The 22,776-nt window shown below is 40.9% G+C and overlaps 1 protein-coding gene across 3 annotated transcripts; it reads left to right on the forward strand.

Annotated features, from left to right (window-relative positions):
• The first annotated feature begins 12,763 nt into the window (after window positions 1-12,763).
• LOC143420374 (uncharacterized) lies at window positions 12,764-21,653 on the forward strand. 3 transcript variants are annotated; one of them, XM_076888419.1, is made up of 4 exons: window positions 12,764-13,017; window positions 16,516-16,621; window positions 18,342-18,770; window positions 20,388-21,653. In XM_076888419.1, the coding sequence occupies exons 2-4, from the start codon at window positions 16,604-16,606 to the stop codon at window positions 20,964-20,966; spliced, it is 1,026 nt and encodes a 341-aa protein (XP_076744534.1). In that variant the 5' UTR covers window positions 12,764-13,017; window positions 16,516-16,603; the 3' UTR covers window positions 20,967-21,653. The 3 variants fall into 3 exon arrangements, with proteins under 3 accessions (XP_076744534.1, XP_076744533.1, XP_076744535.1); XM_076888418.1 differs by lacking the exon at window positions 12,764-13,017 and having other exon boundaries at window positions 16,167-16,621; XM_076888420.1 differs by lacking the exon at window positions 12,764-13,017 and having other exon boundaries at window positions 16,167-16,621; window positions 20,391-21,653.
• The last annotated feature ends 1,123 nt before the right edge of the window (window positions 21,654-22,776 follow it).

Here is a 22,776-nt window from a genome sequence, read left to right on the forward strand (position 1 = left end):
AGGTCCGTGTCCTTGTGCAGTGAGAGGTTTTACAGCCATAAAACATCAATAGTAATTGTAAAAAATGTAACTACCGCGATAAATGAGGGACCAGAGTATATAAAAAGTTTTCCTTCAGCAGAAAATTTATAACATGCCGAATGTGTTGGAAAAATGAACACAATGTTTGAAAATACTCACCTTCCAGCTGATGTTAAATTAAATTTGTGAACATAGCATGTTGTGTGTCCAGCCGTGCTAACCACCTCAATAGTGCTGTAAACTCTGACCTTGAGCTAAACTCAGTTAACTAACCCATTAATCTTGGTTCATAGTTGCTCCCATCTGGTTTGCGACGGGTTATTCCAAATAATGAAATATAATCTGTTCTTTTTGCATTCTCGAAAGAAAATTTCAGAAGTAAATAGTTTGTGGATTTGGACTCAATACTTACTCAGCTGCCTCCAAGTTGCCCTCCTGTTGTTCCTGTGTGTGCTGACTGTGCAGATGTAGACCAGATCTGTATCAGTGTGTGGAAATATCAGGAAACTGCTGATGTTGTAAAGCTGCTGTTCAATCTGTTGGACTTTTGTGTTCTCGGTGGTGATGTTGGATGGAGGCCTGGTGGACCAGGTGAGCTGAGGTTCAGGGTAGATCCCCTCTGAGCTGCAGGTGAGTCTGTTTCCTACCTGCTGGATAATGATTTGACGCACCAGAGCTGTAAAACAAAAGAGAAACTTGATTCGCCAATAACTGGGGTTTGAGGACAAGGGTGTATGCACCATTCAATAACAGTTGTTGTTTTTAGTTATTAGAAGGCCAAAGTTAGGCCCACTATCTACTCTTCCCAGACTTAAAAGGTGAACTGTAAAGAAAAAGAACGATTCTTTAATTCTGTCACTGCACAGAATAAAATGATGCACAGCTGTAATTAGACTCCATTTTGCAGTTAACTAATGCTTCAGTATAGCCAACGCATGTTGTTCGTGATCAGCTTTTTCTTCTATTGCATATTACATTTAAACGTCAGCCTCCTCAGGGAGCTGTTACTGATGTCATTGCTGTAGATCCTGGTGGTGTGGTCTGGATCAGTGAGCTGTTTCTAGCCCTGTATTCTCATCCCTTATGTTCCAGGAGCTTTTCTCAGTGTGTCCTGTCCATGTCAACTGACATGGACCTTGTTAATCTAGGGGACATAACTAGTATTGTTTCAGTTACATATCTCTTCTTATTCCGAGGTAGGCTTCAACGGAATGCACACCCATCATGTGGCCCCACTGCACTATCCACCCATTATTATATATCCACAAAATGTAAGTCCTGAGTATATATTGGTCTGAGGGAGCCTTTTGTGTAATACCTGACTAGATCTAAAAACGTCTGTATGCCTACAAGAGACCTTCTTGACTCTATAGTTTTAAGTTATACTGCATATTTTTCATACCATTCACTTTCAGGTTAACAAATGACTCCTGGTTTCCTTTGATGGTGCTTATGTGGCACTTGTATCTGCCCTGGTCCTGGATTGTAACCCCTGTCACTTGGAGTGAGGCATTTCCAACTGAGATCTGATCCTTGAACAGAGAAGTCCTGTTTCTGAAACGCTGGTCCTGATCTCCAAGTTGGTCTTTGTTGTGGTAGAAGGAGTGGACACGGATTTGTGCTGTCCCCTGAACCCAGTGGATGAAAACATCAGAACCACTCTGGAAACTGCACGGTAAGACACATCTCTCCAAAAAAACACAGGACGCCTCAGGATCTGAAACATCTGGTAAGAGGACACAAGCCCACATCAACCTCTTAATACAGTTCAATTTTATTTATATAGCACCAAATCACAACAGCAGTCGCCTCAAGGCGCTTTATATTGTACAGTAGATTGTACAATAATAGATAAACCCAACAATCATGTGACCCCGTATGAGCAAGCACTTTGGCGACAGTGGGAAGGAAAAACTCCCTTTTAACAGGAAGAAACCTCCGGCAGAACCACGCTCAGGGAGGGGCGGGGCATCTGCTGTGAACGGTTGGGGTGAGAGAAGGAAAACAGGATAAAGACATGCTGTGGAAGAGAGACAGAGATTAAAAACAGATATGACTCAATGCAGAGAGGTCTATTAACACATAGTGAGTGAGAAAGGTGACTGGTAAGGAAAAACTCAATGCATCATGGGTAGGGATGGGTACCGGTTCTGACATAAACGGTAGTAACCAGACCGAAAAGCAGCGCACATTTTGGTGCTTTATTTCGGTGCTTCTTTTCCCCTGAGATGTCATACACTTTGAATTCTAGCCAATCATTTTACCTTTCCGAGGATAGTAGGCGGGCCCAGGTACCTACGTTCTTTTAGAGCAGAGCTACAGGTTAAAAATGCCCAAGGTGAAGCGGTCAAAAGTCTGGCTGTACTTCACAGCAAAAGATGCAAACTCAGCAGCCTGCAACAAGTGCTTTAAGGTGATACTGTGCAAAGGAGGTAACACCTCAGCGTTTTTTTAAAAAGCCGAGAAATTCACCGTATTTGATAGCTTGCTGCGAGACCTCACACCGTGCACATCTACTGCAGGTGTGGTGCCTGTTATCGAACCCGGAGTTAGCAACATACCCCAAAAACCCGAAGAGGAGAGTCCTGGCCCCTAGCCCTGCCAGTGTAGCAGAAATGATGAGGATGATGATGGCAGCAGCAGCCATTCTTCTCTGAGTGAGTAGCTTAATGTTGTTCGTGTGTAATTTACGTTGAGTAGGCTAACCACGTTATTACATTAACCCTTTAAAACCGGTCAGAGCGGGCACGCTCCGTTTTGCGTAACTATTTTTAAATCCCGGTAGCACTGCAACCACGTGAGCTAGCGCAATAATTTTTTTTGCATATGAAACCGGAGGAGTTGTACTTACATCTTATGCCATCAGCTTGTCCTAGGTCACAGTTTCCTTCCACATATAGCTTTGCAAAAACTGCATAAAAAGCACGAACTATCGCATGTCCGCCATGACCTGCCCGAAACCGGAAGTGACATCATTTTCGCGGAAATGTAGTTTTTTTTTACCACCAAGGCCTCATGAGCTTATACTGGTGTTTTTAAAAGTTATGTTTGACTTTATGACTTTCTGTGTCGTTTCTGGGATGCTTAGGACTCATATTGCACTGCTGGAAATAGTTTATTTTGATGCATATGCTGCTTTTTTGCAAATTTGCACTGTAATATTTATTTTCGTTTTTCCTGCAGTGTATAGAAATTGGTGTATTTCAAAAATAAAACTTTGAAGACACTCAAAATAAATTTCCTGTGGTGGGAAACTATTTTGTGCAACTTTTTTGTATTCACAGTTTTGAGGGATAAGCCTCTTAAATTTCTCTAACTAGAAATATATGTTAAAAAACAAAAATGATTTTCAATTTTTTTGTAGTTTATTGCACTTTTTTGCATTTTATGTAATTACTATGCACTTAATGCAGACATATTATTAAAGTTTGGGCTGTAATGGTTGTATTGATGTATAGCAACTTGAAATGCTCCCAAAAATGGCACTACAACATGTAAAAATATAATATAAGCTCTGGAGGACTTGGTACTATGGTAGGTCTTAAAGGGTTAATGCATGTAATGTGAACTAGCAAACATCATCATAGCTACATGCAGCTGTCTTCTTGTTTGATGGCAGATACTCCCTTCACCCTGGCCAAAAAGGCTAAAATGACCAAAGAAAAAGAGGGAAACAGCTAAACATGAGAGGTTTTTGGATAAAGTTTGTGTTTTTTTCCATTGATTAAGCACTGCTTCCAGCCAAGAGTGATACCATATACTGTATGCCCTCTAGCTGCAGAAAAGGCTAACATTGTTATCTTTTTACAAAAAAAAAACAGCTAAACATAAGAGGTTTTTTGACAAAGTGTGTGTTCTCCATTCTTTAACCACCGGTTCGAGCACCGTTTCAAAAGTACCGGTTTGGTACTGGTATCGGATAAAACCTAAACAATACCCATCCCTAATCATGGGAATACCCCGGCCGGACAGATAAAAATGTGATGAAAGTAAAAGTTCTTTTTTCTCTTCTCCACATGAACTGGTATGCAAATTATATGCAAAATCAGAAAAGCCCTGCACCCACACCTCTCTCACTAACTCCACAGTCTCAGTAAGTCCAAGAGTGGCCAGAGCTCTGCTCCAGAAAGCAGATTTACTGAAAACTAAATTTGTCCATCCTGGAGTTTGGAAAATTCAGACAGAAAGCTCATTTAACCTCTGAGCAAGTCACTGGAATAACAGACTCTGAACCTAACCTACTGACAGGAAGCATCTTTTCAATAGTTCCCCTCCCCCTCCTGCTCCATCCACAGGCCTTTTACTTCCTCATTCAAAGTCAACATGAGTAACAGCTGTTAGATGTTAGTGATCATATTTACAGCACAGTGACAAAAGTCACTGGACATTGTTGGTCACTGATGTATTATCATCCTTATTGTGAAGCTTTAAAATGTAAAGTTTGTATCTTGACACATTTTCCTCTGTGCTGCAACATTTACTGTACATTATTGTCTTAATCATTATTTAAATGAAAAACAAGGCAGGAACAAACTCACCTGCTCTGCCAGGAATGATCATCCACAGAAAAGAAAAGACCCTCAAAAACACGGCACAGTTGTTACGGGTCATGCTCCGACTGCAAGTCACACATCCGCATAAACAGTCACTAAAAGAAGAACTGATACTGAAACAAGTTGTATTTTTATATCCAGTGAGGCAGGATGGACTCAGATGCAGGAGTCATGAAATGGAAACTATTTACACAATCTTCAGGCAGGGATAAATCCACAGACTTTATTAACAAGGTCCTTGGAAAGTTTGTCAATGAATCCAGAGTTTTAATTTCACAAACAGGAACAGAATCTCCTCCACAGCTCTCTCACACATTTCTCCCTCACATGGGAAAATGGCAGGACTGCTGCACAGAGGAGAGAAACAGGTAAGTCATCATCGAGGCAGCTACAGGAACACAGACTTACTGATGGGAGATGGTTTCACTGACGTGGCTGATTCAGCACTCAGGCAAAGACTGAATGTTTGCTCCCAGCATAAACAGTTTCCAACTGATCAGCAGATGATAAAAAGTTGAAGTTGACCGTTTCAGGTGTGGTAGAGAGGAGGGTGGAAGAGAGAGTAGAGTGACTGAAACAAGGTCGCCTCTTTCTTTGTTTGCTTAGCTGGAAAAACAAACACCTGCTAGGAACCTACCAGAGATAAGGGAGGGGCAGGAGGAGGAGCTTTTTCTACCTTATCTATAAGCTGAGGCTGATGAAAAAAAATCCAATTGCAAGGCTCAGTACAATAATTGGTGAAGTCTAGGTGAATTGTAAACATTTAATGAATAAATTGCGATAATGAGTTCTCACATTAAACTGAGATGTCATAAGATGCGTCCTTATGAGGAGCAGCACAGGAAGCTGCTCCTCATAAGGATAGTTCATGCATTCATTACTTCCAGGCTGGACTACTGTAATTCATTATTATCAGGATGTCCAAAAAACTCACTGAAAAGCCTTCAGCTAATCCAAAATGCTGCAACAAGAGTCCTGACAGGGACTAGAAAGAGAGAGCAGATTTCTCCTGTTTTGGCTTCCCTTCATTGGCTTCCTGTTAAATCCAGAATTGAATTCAAAATCCTGCTCCTCACATACAAGGTCTTAAATAATCAGGTTCCATCTTATCTTAATGACCTTGTAGTACCATATCAGCCTATTAGAGCACTTCGCTCTCGCTCTGCAGGCCTACTTGTTGTTCCTAGAGTATTTAAAAGTAGAATGGGAGGCAGAGCCTTCAGTTTTCAGGCCCCTCTTCTGTGGAACCAGCTTCCAGTTTGGATTAATACTTTACTTGAGCATTTTCTTTTATATTCATTTTTATCACTGTACACTTTTTATTGCACTAATTGACAGTTTATTACTTTTCAGATTCTTCATATACAACATTGTGAGCTGTAATGAGACATAAATTATTCACGCTGGACTTAAACCATATAGATGTGATCAGAGTATGAACCATTTCACAATCAGGTTAACCCTCGTGTGACCCTAGTGAAAAATGGGGCCCGTTTGGGTCCCAAGGGCAAAGGATGGGTATAAATTTTGAGGGATGCTCAAGTAACCCTTGAGCATTGTTAACAGGTTTTTACTGTAGATGTGGTGTTATTGTAGTATGTGGTTTCACCACTATGTGAAGCCACTTTACTTTGTGAGGGGTTGGAGCTACAGGTGGGTTTGCAGACTGTAAAATGTCCACCATTTAATGATATTTTTGAAATAAACTCTGGTTTTAAACAAACTGCCCGCTCAAAAGGAGATTTCACTGTCAGCTGTTCCTGATTGTTGCAACATGAAGACAAATTCCATCAACTAAATATGAAAATAAAACTTATAATTTAAAAGTCACTGATTAACCATTTAATATGATCATTTAAAGTCATTATCTTTGCATTTTTTAAAACGTGCTGTACAAACACTACATCCAGTAACTGTATGGAAGACAAATGAATTCTCTGTTATTCAGTGCTCATTAAACCATCATTGTTTCTCATCCTCCGGTTACTACAGTCTTCACCCAGAGATCATGCTTCCTTCCAAATTTGAACAACTTGAGTTATTGCTCAAATATATTTATTTTTGTTGCCACACCTTCATTTTCCACAAAGATTTTATTTTAAAAACACTCCTTAATTTTTTTAGTAATAAAATCTTTCATCAGTTTATAAATTGTAACACTGCTCATGTCCAGTCATCAGAGGCATACTGGATTTATGTCACCAGTTATCCTGATAGCGTTATTGTTTTATTATTGTTTTTGGAACTGACCTAAACTGACCTGTAATGTTGCAGGGCTCTAGACTAACTGTTTGCCATGGGTGCACCGGCACAAAAGGCGCACTTAAATTTTTCAACCGCATCACTTAACACCGCAGTTTTACATGTGCACTTTTTTTTGGGGGGGGGGGGGGGGGGGGGGGAATTGCAGTCCATACAGACAATATTCATTTCTAAATTATTAACTAACAATCTTGTGCTTAAAGTGCTTTGTCAATATTGTAGAAAATGTTAAACTTAATCATCATCTCGGCTCCTCTGACGACCTGTTTGCTGTTGCATGCTGCTGAAAGGCAGTGGGGAGAGGGGACACTTGGGCAGTGCATTTATTGCAGCATATAATGTGTTTTTCTGGATACACTGTGCTTTTTCAGCATTATTCAAAGATTGATGACACCGTGTCAGAGCACTGGGTATGAATTTCAGAAGGATCAGGCCTTAACTTAACAGAAAAGTTATCAATAGTTCTTTTCCTATTACAGCTACATCCACTTCTGTCGTGCCTAGGCTGCTCACTAGGGCTGGGTATCATCACTGATTTCTATAATCCATTCGATTCTGGTTCTCAAAGTCCTGATTCGATTCAATTTAGCCTCAGACAGTCAGAAATATTATAATTCTGATCATTTATCAGTACTGATACATGTGAGACTTCATCAGAATTGTGAACATCACAGCAGATGCCTTTGTGTCAAAGCAACTGAGAATAAAACACAGAAAAACATGAAAGAGATTTTCCTGGTCTGGCTTTTTATAGCAGATAACCTTAAAAATATTCTGCAATATTCTGCATAATTTTAAAAAGTTTTAATTTCTTCTGTATTGAACAACAGCAGAAAAAATAGGCTTTCTTGTCCGAGGTCATTTAAGTGAAAAAAAAGAAAGAAAAGAAAAAGACAGCGCTGTAAACAACGGTAGACTGATGGGTAATAAGCGAATGAAAAATGCAGAAAACAGATTTGAGACGGGAAACTGTTCTTGAAGTACAGAGAGAGAGAGAGAGAGAGAGAGCTCTGCATGAAGTATGATTTTTATCGTGGTGGAAGCAAAACAGCAAAGCTCAGAGGGAATTCATGATGACATTTATCAAATGTGAAGCGCAGTTTGCTGCTTCTTTTGCTGCTGGCTCGGTGAATTTTGGTTGGAGAGACAAAACCTGCAGCTCAGAATCAGCGCAAAAAGACGTAAACACAGAGCTCCGACAGCGTGTCCGTCTACGAGCCGTCGGGTGAGAAAGCCGAGAAAGACGAAGCTGATTCTGATGCGTCGGGTCTGTGTTTACGTCTTTGTGTGGAATCCGTGTACCTGCTCTCATTTGCTGGTTGGTGGTTGTTGAAATGGTTTTGTGAGCTTTAATCTGAGAATCTGGTGTTTCTGGTAAAACACAGTTATATTTAAAAGTCGATTCAGGATTTAATGAATCGATATCGCTTTATTCAAGCTACTCACCTCTCTCTTCCAACTGCACTTTCAACTGGACCACGGCCAATCAGAGAGGTCCCGCCCCTGACTATCTCTGATTGGTTTAGTCCACGATAGGGGCATAATGTGTGTCTGTTGCTGACCACACAGAGAGTTGCAGAGATTTTTATTTTATTTTTGTTACCCGAACAGTCACACCACTGAAAAATTTGGTCGCATTTGTGACCAAATTGTTCGCACTCTAGTGCCCTGTGTTGTCTGTCATCACTGTCAGTGCTGTATGTTTAATATCACTGTGGCTTCAGTGTATCTGTTCTGTTTTACAGTTCATAAACTTTTGTCTTCTGTTTACAGTCTTTGGTTAGACAAGCGCTTTTAGCAACTATTCAGAGGAGAATATACTTCCTGAACAACAATGTCGCCTAGAGGCTGAAGACAGTACTGCATATATCATGTTGTTTTTGGTTTTTCGTTTCTGCTCATACATAACAGTAAAAGTTTAGGATGTTGTGGGGATAAAAGCAAACACTTCAGTCAACCCACACTTGGACCCTGAAATGTGTGAAGATCTAAATATTTATCAAAGTCAGATTTATAATATGTGATGCATAACTGTGTGTTATAGGGGAAAAACAAAAACAAGGTTGAGTATGTGTAACGGAGCGGAAAGGCTGATTTATTTCCAAGATGTTTTGAGTTTTTAAAAGGAAGGAGACCTTCCTAAAAACGGGCAGAGCAGTGGAGCCGCCAAGGGAAACACAATTTAAACTGTAAGATTAAAAATATAATTTATTATATTTAAATAGTTAAAAATGTAAGATAAATTAAAACAACCTTGGCCAAGGGATAACACAATAAAAATCAATAAAACACAACATTAAAAGTCCAGTGGAATCCACCACAGCATAAAAGTCCCAGGGAGTTAAGAAATCCAGCGAAGTAAAAGGGAAACGCAGCGGAGTCCTCTCCTTCCTTTCCGCATTCGCGTCTTGATATGCTAGAGAAAGGGAGGAGCGGCAGTCACTATTCTTCCGGCAGTTTTTATTCAATAAAAGGGGATAAGTCAAAGACTTACCCCGGGTGGGCAGAGCTCTCAACTCCGCCCGCCGCTTCTTAAAAACTGCAAAACCACACAGCCGTCCCGTGCCTTCCGCTGGTGCTGTCTCCGCTCTCCCCGCTGGTACTGTCACTCTCTGCACTGGTGCCCTGTGCGCTGGTGCCCTGTGCGCTGGTACTGTCCGTTCTCTCCTAACGCCCAGCTCCACCAGCCCCTTCGGCTTGCAGGCGCCGCCGCCGCCTGGCACCACTTACTCCTGGCCGTCATTCTAGCCTCTCGGTCGAACCCCTTCCTTTGGTCTGCCAGGCCCTCTTATTGGCCTCTCTGGGATCTCTCGCAGGTGTGATCAGTTTATTATCAGGTAGGGGCGGAGTCTTTCCAGGACAAGTCATCAAATAAATACCATTAAAACATGCAGTAAAACTCATAAAAATAAACCAGTGTACAATATTAAAATATTAAAAAGGTAAAACGCAGCAAAACATGCACAGTAGAAAAACTTAGATGACTTGTCCCTTTCTACCCCGTGACATATGGAGAGAAACAACAGAGTAACAGAGACTAAAGAAATATTACACAGACGTAAAAAATCCCTTTTTTAAAACCAGTCACTCCTGTTAAAATATAAGATATTAGTAGAATATTTTTACAAAGTTTAAAATGACCTTTACCTTGCAATAACACACCTTGGAAACTGCTATTGTAAATAAGTGCTATATATAAAAGGAAATGCATACATGCATTAATAAAAAATAAAATCAAAATTGAAGTGAAATGAATATAATTGTCACGGCTGTGGCAGCAGTCGTGTGGTGTTGTAAGGAAAGACCCAAGATGCAGATCAACGCAGAGATGCGAGTGAGTTTTAGTGCAGGATAGGAAAACTGAAACATTGTGGAGGTAAACACAACGACACAGAGCTCTCAGTTCTCACTCCTTCTTTATTCGTCTCCAACATCAACTGCGCATATCGCGCCACAAAACACAGGAACACACTTCCTATACACTGGGTGTGAGTGGAGCCCTCTAGTGGTCCACCACACATGTCCCCCCCCCGAACACCCAGCAGAACTAGTCCAGGACCCGGGGCTTAAGCAAACGGCCGGAACGGCTGAACTGGGGGGGTGGGGAACTGACAGAGGGCAACCCAGCCCAGGAGCGAGGCTGGCACTGGCGGTCAGAAAAAGCTTCAGACGACTTGGACTCCGTTGATTTTGGGTCACTCCTGGGGGAAAAAACAGAATCCATCAGCCCGGTGGCAGGTGGGCGGCCGCGGCGAGGGGCCTGGGCCGGGACCACCTGATCCTCTTGCATAACATGTTCAGGCTTAAGTCTGTCAACAGAGACAACTTCCTGCCGACCGCCAAAGTCCAAAATGAAATGTTTGTTGCCTGGTTTAAGAACCCTGTATGGCCCGTCATATGGTGGACGCAGCGGAGTCCTATGGGCATCGTGCCTGACGAAAACGAAACGAGCAGAGTCCAACAAACTCGGAACAAAAGTGTCAGGCAGGCAGTGGTGCACAGGACCAGGAACAGGAAATGAGTCTCTTGGGGGGCGAAAAGGCAACAAAGAGGTATCGAAACATGGGGGAGGGCTCTCAGGTAAGAATTCCCCAGGGACCCGGAGAGGCTGGCCGAGGACCAGTTCAGCCGGGGAAACCCCGAGGTCTTCTTTAACCGCGCTACACAATCCCAGCAAAACCCACGGAAGACGCTTCCTATACACTGGGTGTGAGTGGAGCCCTCTAGTGGTCCACCACAAAATAACCTAAACTGGGGAAAAGTAGTAAACAAACCTGAAATCATACGAACACGGGAAAACCGCACGGAGAATGTTGGGGTTAGAGACACAGCGATACACAGACAAACCAACGACAAGCAGAGATAGACACACTATAAATACACAAGGTAATCAGGAAAAGAACACAAACCTAGACTGAGACCTTCAAAGTAAAACAGAAAAATTCAAAAACAAACTCAGGGACATGAACAGAGCACTGGGGGAGGACATGGGTAGGTATAGAAAACACTAAACACAAAACCCCCAAGAACAAGAAAACAAGAATTAACCCAAAACACAAGATGATACCAATATTAAACACAAAACTCTGGGTCTAAGGACCCCGGACCATGACAATATCCATTAAGAAAAAATTACCTCCTATTAAGGTCGTGTCCAAATTCATGGGCTGCATCCTCCTGAGGACCCGGCCTTCGCGGTATACTTGGGCCGGGTCCTCAGAAGGTCGGGTAGGCTGGAAGTAAATGGCCGTGAAATTGAACGGTCTAGCCTTCTGATTAGCGTCACCGCTGTCTCGGTGGAGTTTAATAAACTCAGCCGTCTGCTCCTTGCTATCTAAAATATAACCAGACACTGGCGTAAATTCTCGACTGTCTCATACTTCTGTTTAATCAGTTTTCTGTTTGACGTTTAGTCACCTGTGTAAAAACCAAGGAGGAACCCACCCAGGGGGATTAATACATTTATTTTATCTAATCTAATCTAATAACTTTAATCTCAGCCACACCGATTTACTCACGAACAAACAAAACACTGAAAAAAGCCCAACAATAACATTTTTAGGTTGTCTAAGGGACTTATATATTACGTTTAACCTGAGCAGCGAAAGTCCGCGGTGATCTGAAAATGATGTGCCGGGAGTTGTGCCGTTCTCGGCCGCATCAGTAACCCTCGAGCTCCCGGCTAGCTATCGAGCTGGTGGGTAGCAGAAGCCTCCGAAAACGTCGAAGCACTTTTGCAAATATGCGATATCTTGATAAACCGAGCAGATATTTGATGTTTACACAACTACTTTAAATGTTAAAAGTTTATTTTGTGACCCAGAAAGATTAGTATGAGTAATTTTAAAACTTAGTAGCGGCCGCCATTGTTGGAAACTGGAGTTTGGCTGGGCTGCGCTATGAATTCTGGGATATGGCAGGCCACGAAGGACACACCCGACCCATCCTTCAAATTCGGGGAAAAGGAGGACGCATTTGTCGGCTGCATTCGGAGGAGTCTACGAATTTGGACAGCCTTCGGCGCGTCGCTGTGACGTAATCGGTCTACAAATGCGACCTCAGGAGGATGCAGCCCATGAATTTGGACACGACATATGAGTTTCATTTTAGTTCAGTGATGGTGGATTATAACCTCCATTCAAAGCATTCAAAAAAGAGAAGAGGAAACTGTAGAGCATGTTATATTACACTGTGAGAAGGTAACTGATCCAAAACCTCAGTAACATAAAAATGAAACTGAATCTTATTGATTTACTGCAAAAGGACTCAAGAAGTGAAAGTTATCAGGCCTTATTCCAGTTTTTAAAAGTAAAGTAAATTGTTGCTGGTCGACGTTCCAGTTCACACTCCACACCAGTTGGTGGCGGTAATTCACCATTTTGTTGTTTGACAACGACAAATACAATTTGTAGGAAGACGAAGAAGAAGGGTTGCGAAACAAAGTAAGAATGTTCCATGAGAGGAGGTGTTTGCACAGAGAGCTGCTTTTCCATTCAAAGAGAATAAAGTAGTACCAACGTTTGGATCGATATCTGCATCGATCTGCCCACCCTTGTCTCCTGGATCGTGGCTGAGATCAGCGTGAACCACGTGGGTCTCTGCTCCCTGATCTGTTTCCTGTGTTTGGAAAGAGTTGCAGCTTCATCGCGGAGTTTCTCTCGGTTTGTGGGCTCATCTAAAGGTAAGCACCGAGCTAACTTTACTGTGAGTTCAGTTCATGTTGAGTTTAGCTCCTGAATGAGGTCTTCTGCTGCTCTCCTCGGTGTCTGTTCACAGTTTATTGTGAACACGTTGAGAGAAGAGTGAGAGAGTGTTTGGAGAAAAACACCAGCTAATCATTAGCTCAGCATGCTGGGAGAAGTTGGAGCAGAAAAGTCTTTTCATTGTCCCTGCAGCTGTTTTTCTGCCTGCACCAAACCTCTACAGCCTCGTTTCTATTTGAAGTGATAACAGGAAATGGATGAGAGCGATCTGCTGCAGTATCAGGGTCACAATAAGTTTGTCCAGCTGCTCTGGATGAACACATGAGAGGAAGTGAAATGGCCTGTATTTGTCACAATGGCTGTGTCCCAATTCAGGGTCTGCACGCTTGAAGTACGCGCACTACGTACGGTGCGTACTATAAGTACGAGAAGTGCGGAAGTGAGAGGCTTGTGAAATGGGACGGTATACGCTTCGTCGCGCTGTTCAGGTTGCCTAGCAACCATGATACTAACCGCGAGACACGTTACATACAGCTTTTTTTTGACAGAAATGAAGGAGAAAAATGTTTTGTTAGTCATTCATTTTTGTTATGACATCACTTTGATTAGTTGAGTATCTGAGGCTGAGACCACGGGACTGTAAAACATGATTGTTGGGCTTCATTTCTGTGCTGAACAGTCATTTAAGATTAGTTAGTAAATAACAATTAGTTAATGTTGTTCATGAGACTAAAGTCATCTCACTGCGGTAATGTAAATATAATATGGCCAATATTATAGTATTGTCAGATTATATATATATATATATATATATATATATATATATATATATATATATATATATATATATCACTGACTTTCAGCTTGTTGTGTTTGTGCATATATGACTGACTTTAATTATTAAACATTCGCACATAAATAAGTGACGTCATATTCAGTACTTTTGACAGTTCACTCTTCGGCCGCTCCATCTTATTAGGGAAATTCCACATACATAAATGTAAGTTTCAAAACTCAACCCCATCATTTAATTTGTTTTGGATTGAAATTGAATATTACTTAAACTCTCTTAAATTAACTTCCAATAAAAAAGGTTTATCATTGATTGAAATTCATTCAGAAATGTTTAACGAATGAGCTGTCACAACTTTCAAGTACAAAGTTGTTATGAAGTCTGTCACATATCCCCCCCTTTTTTTCTTTTTTTTTGTCCTTTATTTATTCATCCTTCCTATTTCATTGTACTGTATATTGTTACGCTTATTTGCCTTGTATGTCTACTGTACAAACTGAGATGGAATGACTGACTGTTCACTTTATAATTTCAATAAAGTTTGGAAATAAAAAAGAAACCTCTTCGGCCGCTCCCTTCTGCCGTATTTTGCGGCAAAATTATCCACACTCACCACCGCGCTATGAATTGTGGGATATATGGGACCACGAAGCGTGCTCCGGACCACGCTTGATATTTGGGGAAATCGACGGCGCATTTGGAGTATGCATTTGAAGTACACTTCGAATTGGGACAGCCGTCGTCGCGTGGCGGTGACGTAACCGCACTTAAAATGCGTACTTCAAGCGTGAATTGGGACACAGCCAATAAACTTTATTGTCCAGCTGCTGTGGATGAACACATGAGAGGAAGTGAACTCCTACAAAGTCTCATTTTAATGAGTCTGGCTGCTGTAAAGTGATGCACAGGAAGATGTTAACAAAAACTAATGAAACAGAGATGAAAGTAAACAGTGTTCATATTTGAAAGCACAGAGAATAAAATATATTGTGGTGGTTAATGTGCAGCTCTTGGTGATTTGGAGAAATCATATTTTTAATCATGTTGTGGATTGAATGTTGGGTTTTATTTTATCTACAGAAGTTTTTCCCACCTGTGATCGTTCAGATTGATTTGTTGGGTTGACTTGAATCATGTGAAGGTTTAAAGCTGCACTTCCTCCAAAGAGAATAAAGTATAATCATGAAGAATGTAAAAATGTCTTCCTGTGTCAAACACAGCTGCAGTCAAAGCAGGAAGGAAAGCACTGAAACCGCTGATTAAAACTCGTTACTCAAAGATCACTGATCAATTTCCATGAGTACTATTCACAGAGAGTTGGGGAGTCGCTGCAATCACAGCATTTGATCAGTGAGCTTTAATCAGTGGTTGTTGTTCAATGTTCATGAGGATTTGCATATTAATGCTCAATAACTGTCCATTGTTCCTTCAGTGGTGCTAGGGTGCTAACATGCTAAAAGCAGAGTTACTCACCCCTAGGGTTGCCAACCGTCCCTTAAAAAATAAAAACGTCCCGTATTTAGAAACAAAAGTACACGTCCCGTATTGAGCTAATAAGGGACGCACTTTGTCCCGTAATACAGTGATAATCAAAAGTAGTCTATAACTTTTAATGGAATTAACGCTTTGTTTGAAAACATAATTCCCAGCCCCTCTCCTGCTTTGTGACCAATGAGCTGACAGCACACTTATGACAATTCGAGTATGACAAGTCAGATTACCGCTTATCTCATTGGTCGAGGAAAGGTCGCTTACGGAGAAAATACCGGAAGACAACAGATGACCACAACAAGAAGCATGGCCAACAGGGAAACAAACGCCAACACTGCGGTGCAAGTCTCGGACGACAGTACATCTAAAGCTGGACATACACTGTGCGATTTTCAAACTGCACGATTGACTCGCAGGGGTTAGAAGTTGGTAGGTCACGATGCAGGGTCTCACCCGATGCTCTGATGCGACCCGAGTGCTCACACTGTGCCTCCATAAAATGAAGGTTATAACAGAAAATCTGTCGCTCGCTCCCTCTCTGTCTTTCACTCACACAGACACACCACCACCATCAACTTTGCTAAATTGCTAATGAAAACCATTAATCAGGCAGCTGTGATTGAGCAGCAGTGTAAATCCAACTATTTTCACGGTTGTTGTGGTCGTGACATTGGCTGGTTGGCAGCCAATGTTAAGGAGCATTACCGCCCCCTGGCACACATCTCAGTGGACATTTAGATGAGAAAATATATATTTGACACATTTTAGGAAAATAATAATAAAATAACAATAAATAAAATGAATGTTCCCTTTAGAAATCTTTTCTTTTTTTGGCTCTATAAAAATAGTTGTTTTTCATTTTCTCAGGCTCTTACAGCCTTACCTGTATCATAACAAAGTGTATAAACCCCAATCCACCTTTAACATGGTCCTTCTCCCAAACCTTCAAATAGGACTTTCTGGCCCTGTCATAGTAAAGGGCTGCTTAGAATATTAGAGCCAATGTCACAAAGTTCCTCCTGAAGTATAAGTGAGTGAGAGAGTTTCCTCACTTTGCAGCACAACACGTCTCACAAGATTTCTACAAGCAATCAGAGTGAAATTTGTACTTTGTGTTGTCAGATGAACATATGAGACACTTTGACTCTTCAGTGCAGTGTGGAGCCTAACAAAGATCTGTTTTGTGTCCCAGCTGATCAGCAGGAGGAGAAGAGTCTGACGGAGCAGCAGAGGAACATTTTCAGCCATCTGGACTCAGCTGAGTCACTACAGAGGAAACAATGAGCTCAACACAGGAGGTGAGGAAAGTATCACAGTTTCACCAAATAATCAGTCACGTCTAAAACTCTCATCCTCCAAACCTGTTATATGACTGTGTTGCATATTATGTTGTTTTTTTAGACTATTATGTTTACAAACATTATTAAGTCACAAGCAAAGAAAGACTACACCACAGCACATGTGTAAGGCTTATTCATCGAAATTATTTAATAATCAAATGGACATAACATTTTGTTCTTCACCCCAAAAATACACATTCAAAGCATCACAACAGCAGCCCGAATGAAGGAAAATAAAACATGTGTGTATTTTCTGTTGCCTACATTGTAGAGGGTGACTTTGCCTCTAAACAGGAACATGAGCAGGGAAGAGGTTAAAGTGGGATTGAGCAGGTGGGAACCCTAAAATCAGCTGTAGTGGCTCAGCGTGGGGAAAAGAATCACAGCTCACAATAATTTCTGTTGAGAGCTCCAGTAGATTTTCTTAAAGTACAGGCTGTGATCAGCTGACCTGCTCCTCTCTGTGGATGTACACAACTGAATTCAACCAGATGTCAGCAGATGTTTCATGAGCTGTCCTGGCTGGTTTCCATCCTCTACACTGACAGTACACTGTCGTTATATTAGACACTATACTGTTGGTATGAAGGTGGAACTCAGTGAATGAATGTCAGCATCATGAGCTTCAGTTTAAATGAATCTCTGCTACACTTAATCTAACTGTGACATGAGCACCACAGTCACTGTGCACCAGTCACACACTGTTCTTTACTTTAAATCACAGTTCAGCAAACGAACCTGTTTATCCTGCACTAACCTGCAGAGGATCTTCATGCAGTCTTTAAATAACACAGTTAATCTGCCTCAGATTGTTTTGCAGCATCTTTCACAACCTGAAAAAACATAATGTCACATGTACAGACCCAATATCTGATGTCAACACATGAGGACTTACATGTAAGCTTTAATCTCCAGTTGATCAAATCCCACTGAGCAGTCCTTCCCTTTAAATCTAACCTCTCTTCTTCCTCTCCTGTCCTGTGTGTCTTATCTTTCTCCATCTCTGAGTGAAGTTAGCTCTCTTTCTTTTCTCTCCCTGTGATGTGCAGCAGCTGGACCTTTAGCCAACAACACACTGTGAGACAAACTGCACACAAACAGTTTGTGTGTTTGCTGATGTTTGTTGATAGAAACGCTGCATTTGAAATTACCTGTTTGTTCAGGTGCTGTGCAAAAAAGAAAGAAGAACAACGTCTCACTTTAACTCCTGACTATGACTCACAGTTTTGCCTCTTTCATCTCTTTTTATATTTCACACCCTGGTGATTAGTACACGATCAGGATTGTCTTTCATGTGTTTCTTTTCAGGCTCTAATTGGTTTGATGTTTGATGCCCTTAGTGATGAAATGACTCCTCTCAAATTTCTCAAACCAAAAGTAAAAAATCTGTTTTGTAAATACAATGAGTAGAAAGTCTTTTTTTCTGTGGGGAGTAAAAGTAAAGAAAAAAAGGAAAAATATTTTAGAGTGTTTGAAAAGTCATGAATTATTTTTAACACCAGGTTGGATGTAATGTGTTAGAACTACCAGTAGGTGGTGATAAGAGACCTTTAAGGTGTTTGGTGCCACACTACACCTTCAGGTTTAAAACTAGTGTTAATGGAGGGAGTTTGAAGGTTGAGTTTGTTCCACGACTGCATTTCACTCACTGCCTCTGTTTGTATCTCTGTCACTGCAGGACCAACATGGAGCGAGAAGTCAGCGCTCTCAGGAGGCTGACAAACCTCACAGAAGAAAGGGAGAGAAAAAACACACCTGTGACGAGTGTGGGATGGGTTTTACTGGGAAGGCTAAACTAAAACGTCATCAGGTCATCCACACTGGAGAGAGACCGTTCAGCTGTGACTTGTGTGGAAAGACTTTTTCCTGGAAGAGTGCTCTAAAAAGACACCAACTCATCCACACTGGAGTTAAAGTGTACTGCTGTGATCAGTGTGGCAAACAGTTTACAAACAACACATTGTTACAACGCCACATGTTTACCCACACTGAGGGGAGACCTTACAAATGCGTCCTGTGTGAGAAGACTTTTAAAGCTCCACGTTACCTGAGAGAACACCAACAGATCCACACCAGAAAGAGACTCTACAAGTGCAGTTACTGTGAGGTATGTATTTATATTGTTGTCATTTTAGCCTGACTGTTTGGAACAACTCTGCTCATTAAACTGTGTTAGCATGTTAGCAATTCTACTGCATGGAAAAGCAGCTCTGAGTCATTATTCAGATTTTCATTTCAAATTCAAAAATTCTAATTCAAATTTTATTTGTCACGTACACAGTCATACACAGTACGATATGTAGTGAAATGCTTGGACAACTGCTCGTGACCTAAAGAAAACAAAATAGGAAAAGGCTATGAATAAGATAGGAAATAAATATGAAAAATTAAAAAGGGTAAATTTAACTAGGAAGGAATAAAATATAAATTAAGGTTAAAAATGAAATAACTGTACAACACAAATTAGAATGAAGGGTAAATTTAACTGGGAGAATAAGATAAAATATATAAATTAAAGTTGAAAATAAAATAACTGTACAACAAAATACACAATATAGAACTATATAAGAATGTATGAAGAAATATAAATAAATATATACACAATAACAGCAGCGTGATTTAAGTAATGAAGTGATTTCAGTTGTGATTTTTGTTTACAGGATCATGAAAAACTAAAAGTGCTGAAAATTAATATGATGGTGTTATTTAATGTTCAGGCAGTTTCCTGGTATATAATGACATTTTTATTATTTCCACATAAAAGGCCTTTTGTTTACAGAGCCTGATTCCTCTGTTAGGAGTACATGGAATAAAATAAAACACAAATGAAAATAAGTACAAAACCAAACATTCAGTAATCTTCTATTATGGTTAACAAAGTTGTGTTGTTACGTAATAGTATTTTAGTATAGTAGTAGTGTTAAAATACTCATTTAATATTATAATTGCAGTGTCATGGGGGTAGTAGTGTTTTTCTTGTGTCCCATTCAGCTGAGTGTTATAACTACACAGTTAGTGTTATTAATGCAGCATTAAATTAGTATTATTGCAGTGTTACATTAGTAGTTTTGCACTGTGTTGGTACCCTGCAGATATTAGGATAGTAGTACTTTAGTGCAAGTCAGATGTTATTGTAACATATTAGTAGTATCAGTATTAATGCAGCACGGTGGCACGGTGGTTAGCACTGTTGCCGCACAGCAAGAAGGTCCTGAGTTCAATTCCACCATCAGGCCGGGGTCTTTCTGTGTGGAGTTGGCATGTTCTCCCCGTGTTTGCGTGGGTTCCCCCCGGGTACTCCGGCTTCCTCCCACCGTCCAAAGACATGCAACTTGTGGGGATAGGTTAATTGGATAATCCAAATTGCCACTAGGTGTGAATGTGCGAGTGAAAGTGAGTGCGAATGGTTGTCTGTCCCTGTGTGTTGGCCCTGTGACAGACTGGCGACCTGTCCAGGGTGTACCCCGCCTCTCGCCCTATGACAGCTGGGATAGGCTCCAGCGCCCCCTGCGACCCTGAAAAGGATAAGCGGAAGTGAATGGATGGATGGACAGTATTAATGTAGTATTATGATGGTAGTATTGTAGTTTTTACAGCCCACTAAACTGAGTGTGTTAACTGAAACAGTAAAATGTAATTGGACGTCTGCAGAGATGCTCTTTATTTCAGGCGACGTTCAGGATAAAAATGATGAAGGACTAACTTACACTGTGTCTTTGTTTAGAAGCAGAGCGACACAGATGGATCCAGTTCTCAACCCTGTCATCACTGTGGTGGTGGGAAAAACTTCCTCTGTGACCTTTGTGGAAAAACTTTCAGCCATAGAAAAAACCTAAAAACACATCAACGTAAACACACTGGAGACAAACTGAAACACTGCAAAGAATGTGGGAGAAGTTTCACCACACCAAGTAGATTAAAACGCCATGAACTGATTCACAGTGGGGTTAAAGAGCACCTCTGTGATCAGTGTGGGTCATCTTTCACCACTGCAGTCAACCTTAAAGAACACAAACGTGTCCACACAGGAGAGAAACCATACAAGTGCAGGCACTGTGACAAAAGCTTTTCACGCTCAAGTCATTGTAACAAGCATGAACGTACACACATGGAAGGAAACTACAGCTGTGACCAGTGTGACAAGAGCTTCAGGAATCTCAGTTCATACACCACACACAAACGATCCCACGTTACTAAAAAACTGTTTCACTGTTACCAATGTCCCAAAACATTCACTAAATTATCTGCTCTGTGCAAACATCACCTTGATCACTCAGGGCTGAAATCGCTCCCATCACAGTGAATCTGCAGAGACAGAAAGATCCTCTTCTGCTTTCAGGGTGAGACTCAAAACTCCTGAGATCAGGCTCCACAGAGTTCAGATGGAATCTCCTGTAAAGATCTGATGAGGCAACTATGAATGAAAATGGTTCCCTAGTTCCATTTTAAGCTTTCTAAACTGTTCTACTTCAGTGTTCATGTCAAGTGGTTTGCTTTGCTTCAGCAGTTGGATGAAAAAATCTGTTTTCATGTTATCAGTGACCTCCTGACCCAGTATGAACCTTCCAGATCCCTCAGGTCATCTGGATCCGGTCTTTTATCAGTTCCCAGAGTCAGAACCAGACACGGAGAAGCTGCATTCAGCTTTTATGCTCCATATATCTGGAACAAACTCCCAGAAAGCCTCACATCAGCTGAAACACTGAGTTTATTTAAATCCAGGTTGAAGATTCACCTGTTCTCAGCTGCATTTGAATAAAACACCAAATCCACACTTTTAAGCTTAAATTTCAAAACTTACATTTTAACTACTGATTTTATCTACTGTTCTGATTTTATCTACTGTTTTTTTTAATCCATTTTAAATCGTGCTTTTCATTTTATTTTATTTTTTTAATGTCTCTGTAAAGCACTTTGAATCACCTTGTTGTTGAATTGTGCTATATAAATAATCTTACCTTATCAAGTTTTTATTGAATGTATTTTGAACGTGAAGTCTTGAAAATGTTAAATAAACATTTAAAATGTTAAACAAAGAAATAGTTTGAGCTGTGATTTCGCTTCCTGTTTTTCAGAGTAAAGACTGAAGTGACAAATGGAAACATGTTTACAGTCACAGTCAGATGAACTGTTTTCAGTGGCACAGATGGAGGTTCATCAGAGGAGGAGACTTGGCTGTTCTCCACTCACACTGAACAGGGTTCCTGCAGCCTATTAAAAATCTGAAATGTAAGAACCTGAAATGTAAGAAAAATAAAATATTCAAAACCTGACTTCCGGTAATGGCGGCAAAGTGAGGAGACCCGTGCTTCGCGAGCTCAGTTGTCTTTTTCGTTAAATACTCTCTGTAAATCCAAAATAGAACTTATGTTTTGACATAGTTCGTTTGGGAACATATGAGAACGCTAACATGCCTAAAAAACTGAACAAGGACAAACAAAAAACTACGTCTGAGGCACAAGACGAAAGCGGGGTGGAGGAAGGGCAGATGGACGCTATGCATGAACACGAGCAAGAAAAGCAACCTGCAAACCCAGAAATGCCTTCTACCTTGGACCTTTTAAACGCTATTCGATTGTTCAAGCAAGAGTTCCATACTGAAATGGGTGGTATTATGTCAGCAATAGGAGCTGTTCAAGCTGATATACAAAAATGTGGAGGGCGAATTGACGAGGCTGAAAAAAGAATCTCCAACGCGGAGGACGAAATCACCTTATTGAAAAATGATATGGAATGCCTTGAAAGACAGGCCAAATTTCTATCTAAAAAGGTGGAGGATTTGGAAGGAAGAAGTCGGCGTAATAACATCCGAATCCTCGGCATCCCTGAGAAAGAAGAAGGTACAGATCCACGTACTTTCATGGAGAAGTTTATATCGGACATTTTGAAAATTCCCCCTCCTGTCCTGGAGAGAGCGCACAGGATAATCACAAGGCAAAGCTCCATTGCAAACCGATCGAGAACTTTTATAATTAAGTGCTTAAGTTACAGAGATCGAGAAGGCATCATGAAAGCCGCTAGGACGACAAAAGAACTGACGTATAAGGACAATAAGATAGCCTTCCTGCTGGACCTGCCTGCAGAGACATATAGACAGCAGCGTCAGTATGATG

Source organism: Maylandia zebra, linkage group LG9 (genome assembly GCF_041146795.1).
Source record: "Maylandia zebra isolate NMK-2024a linkage group LG9, Mzebra_GT3a, whole genome shotgun sequence".
NCBI lineage: Eukaryota > Metazoa > Chordata > Actinopteri > Cichliformes > Cichlidae > Maylandia > Maylandia zebra.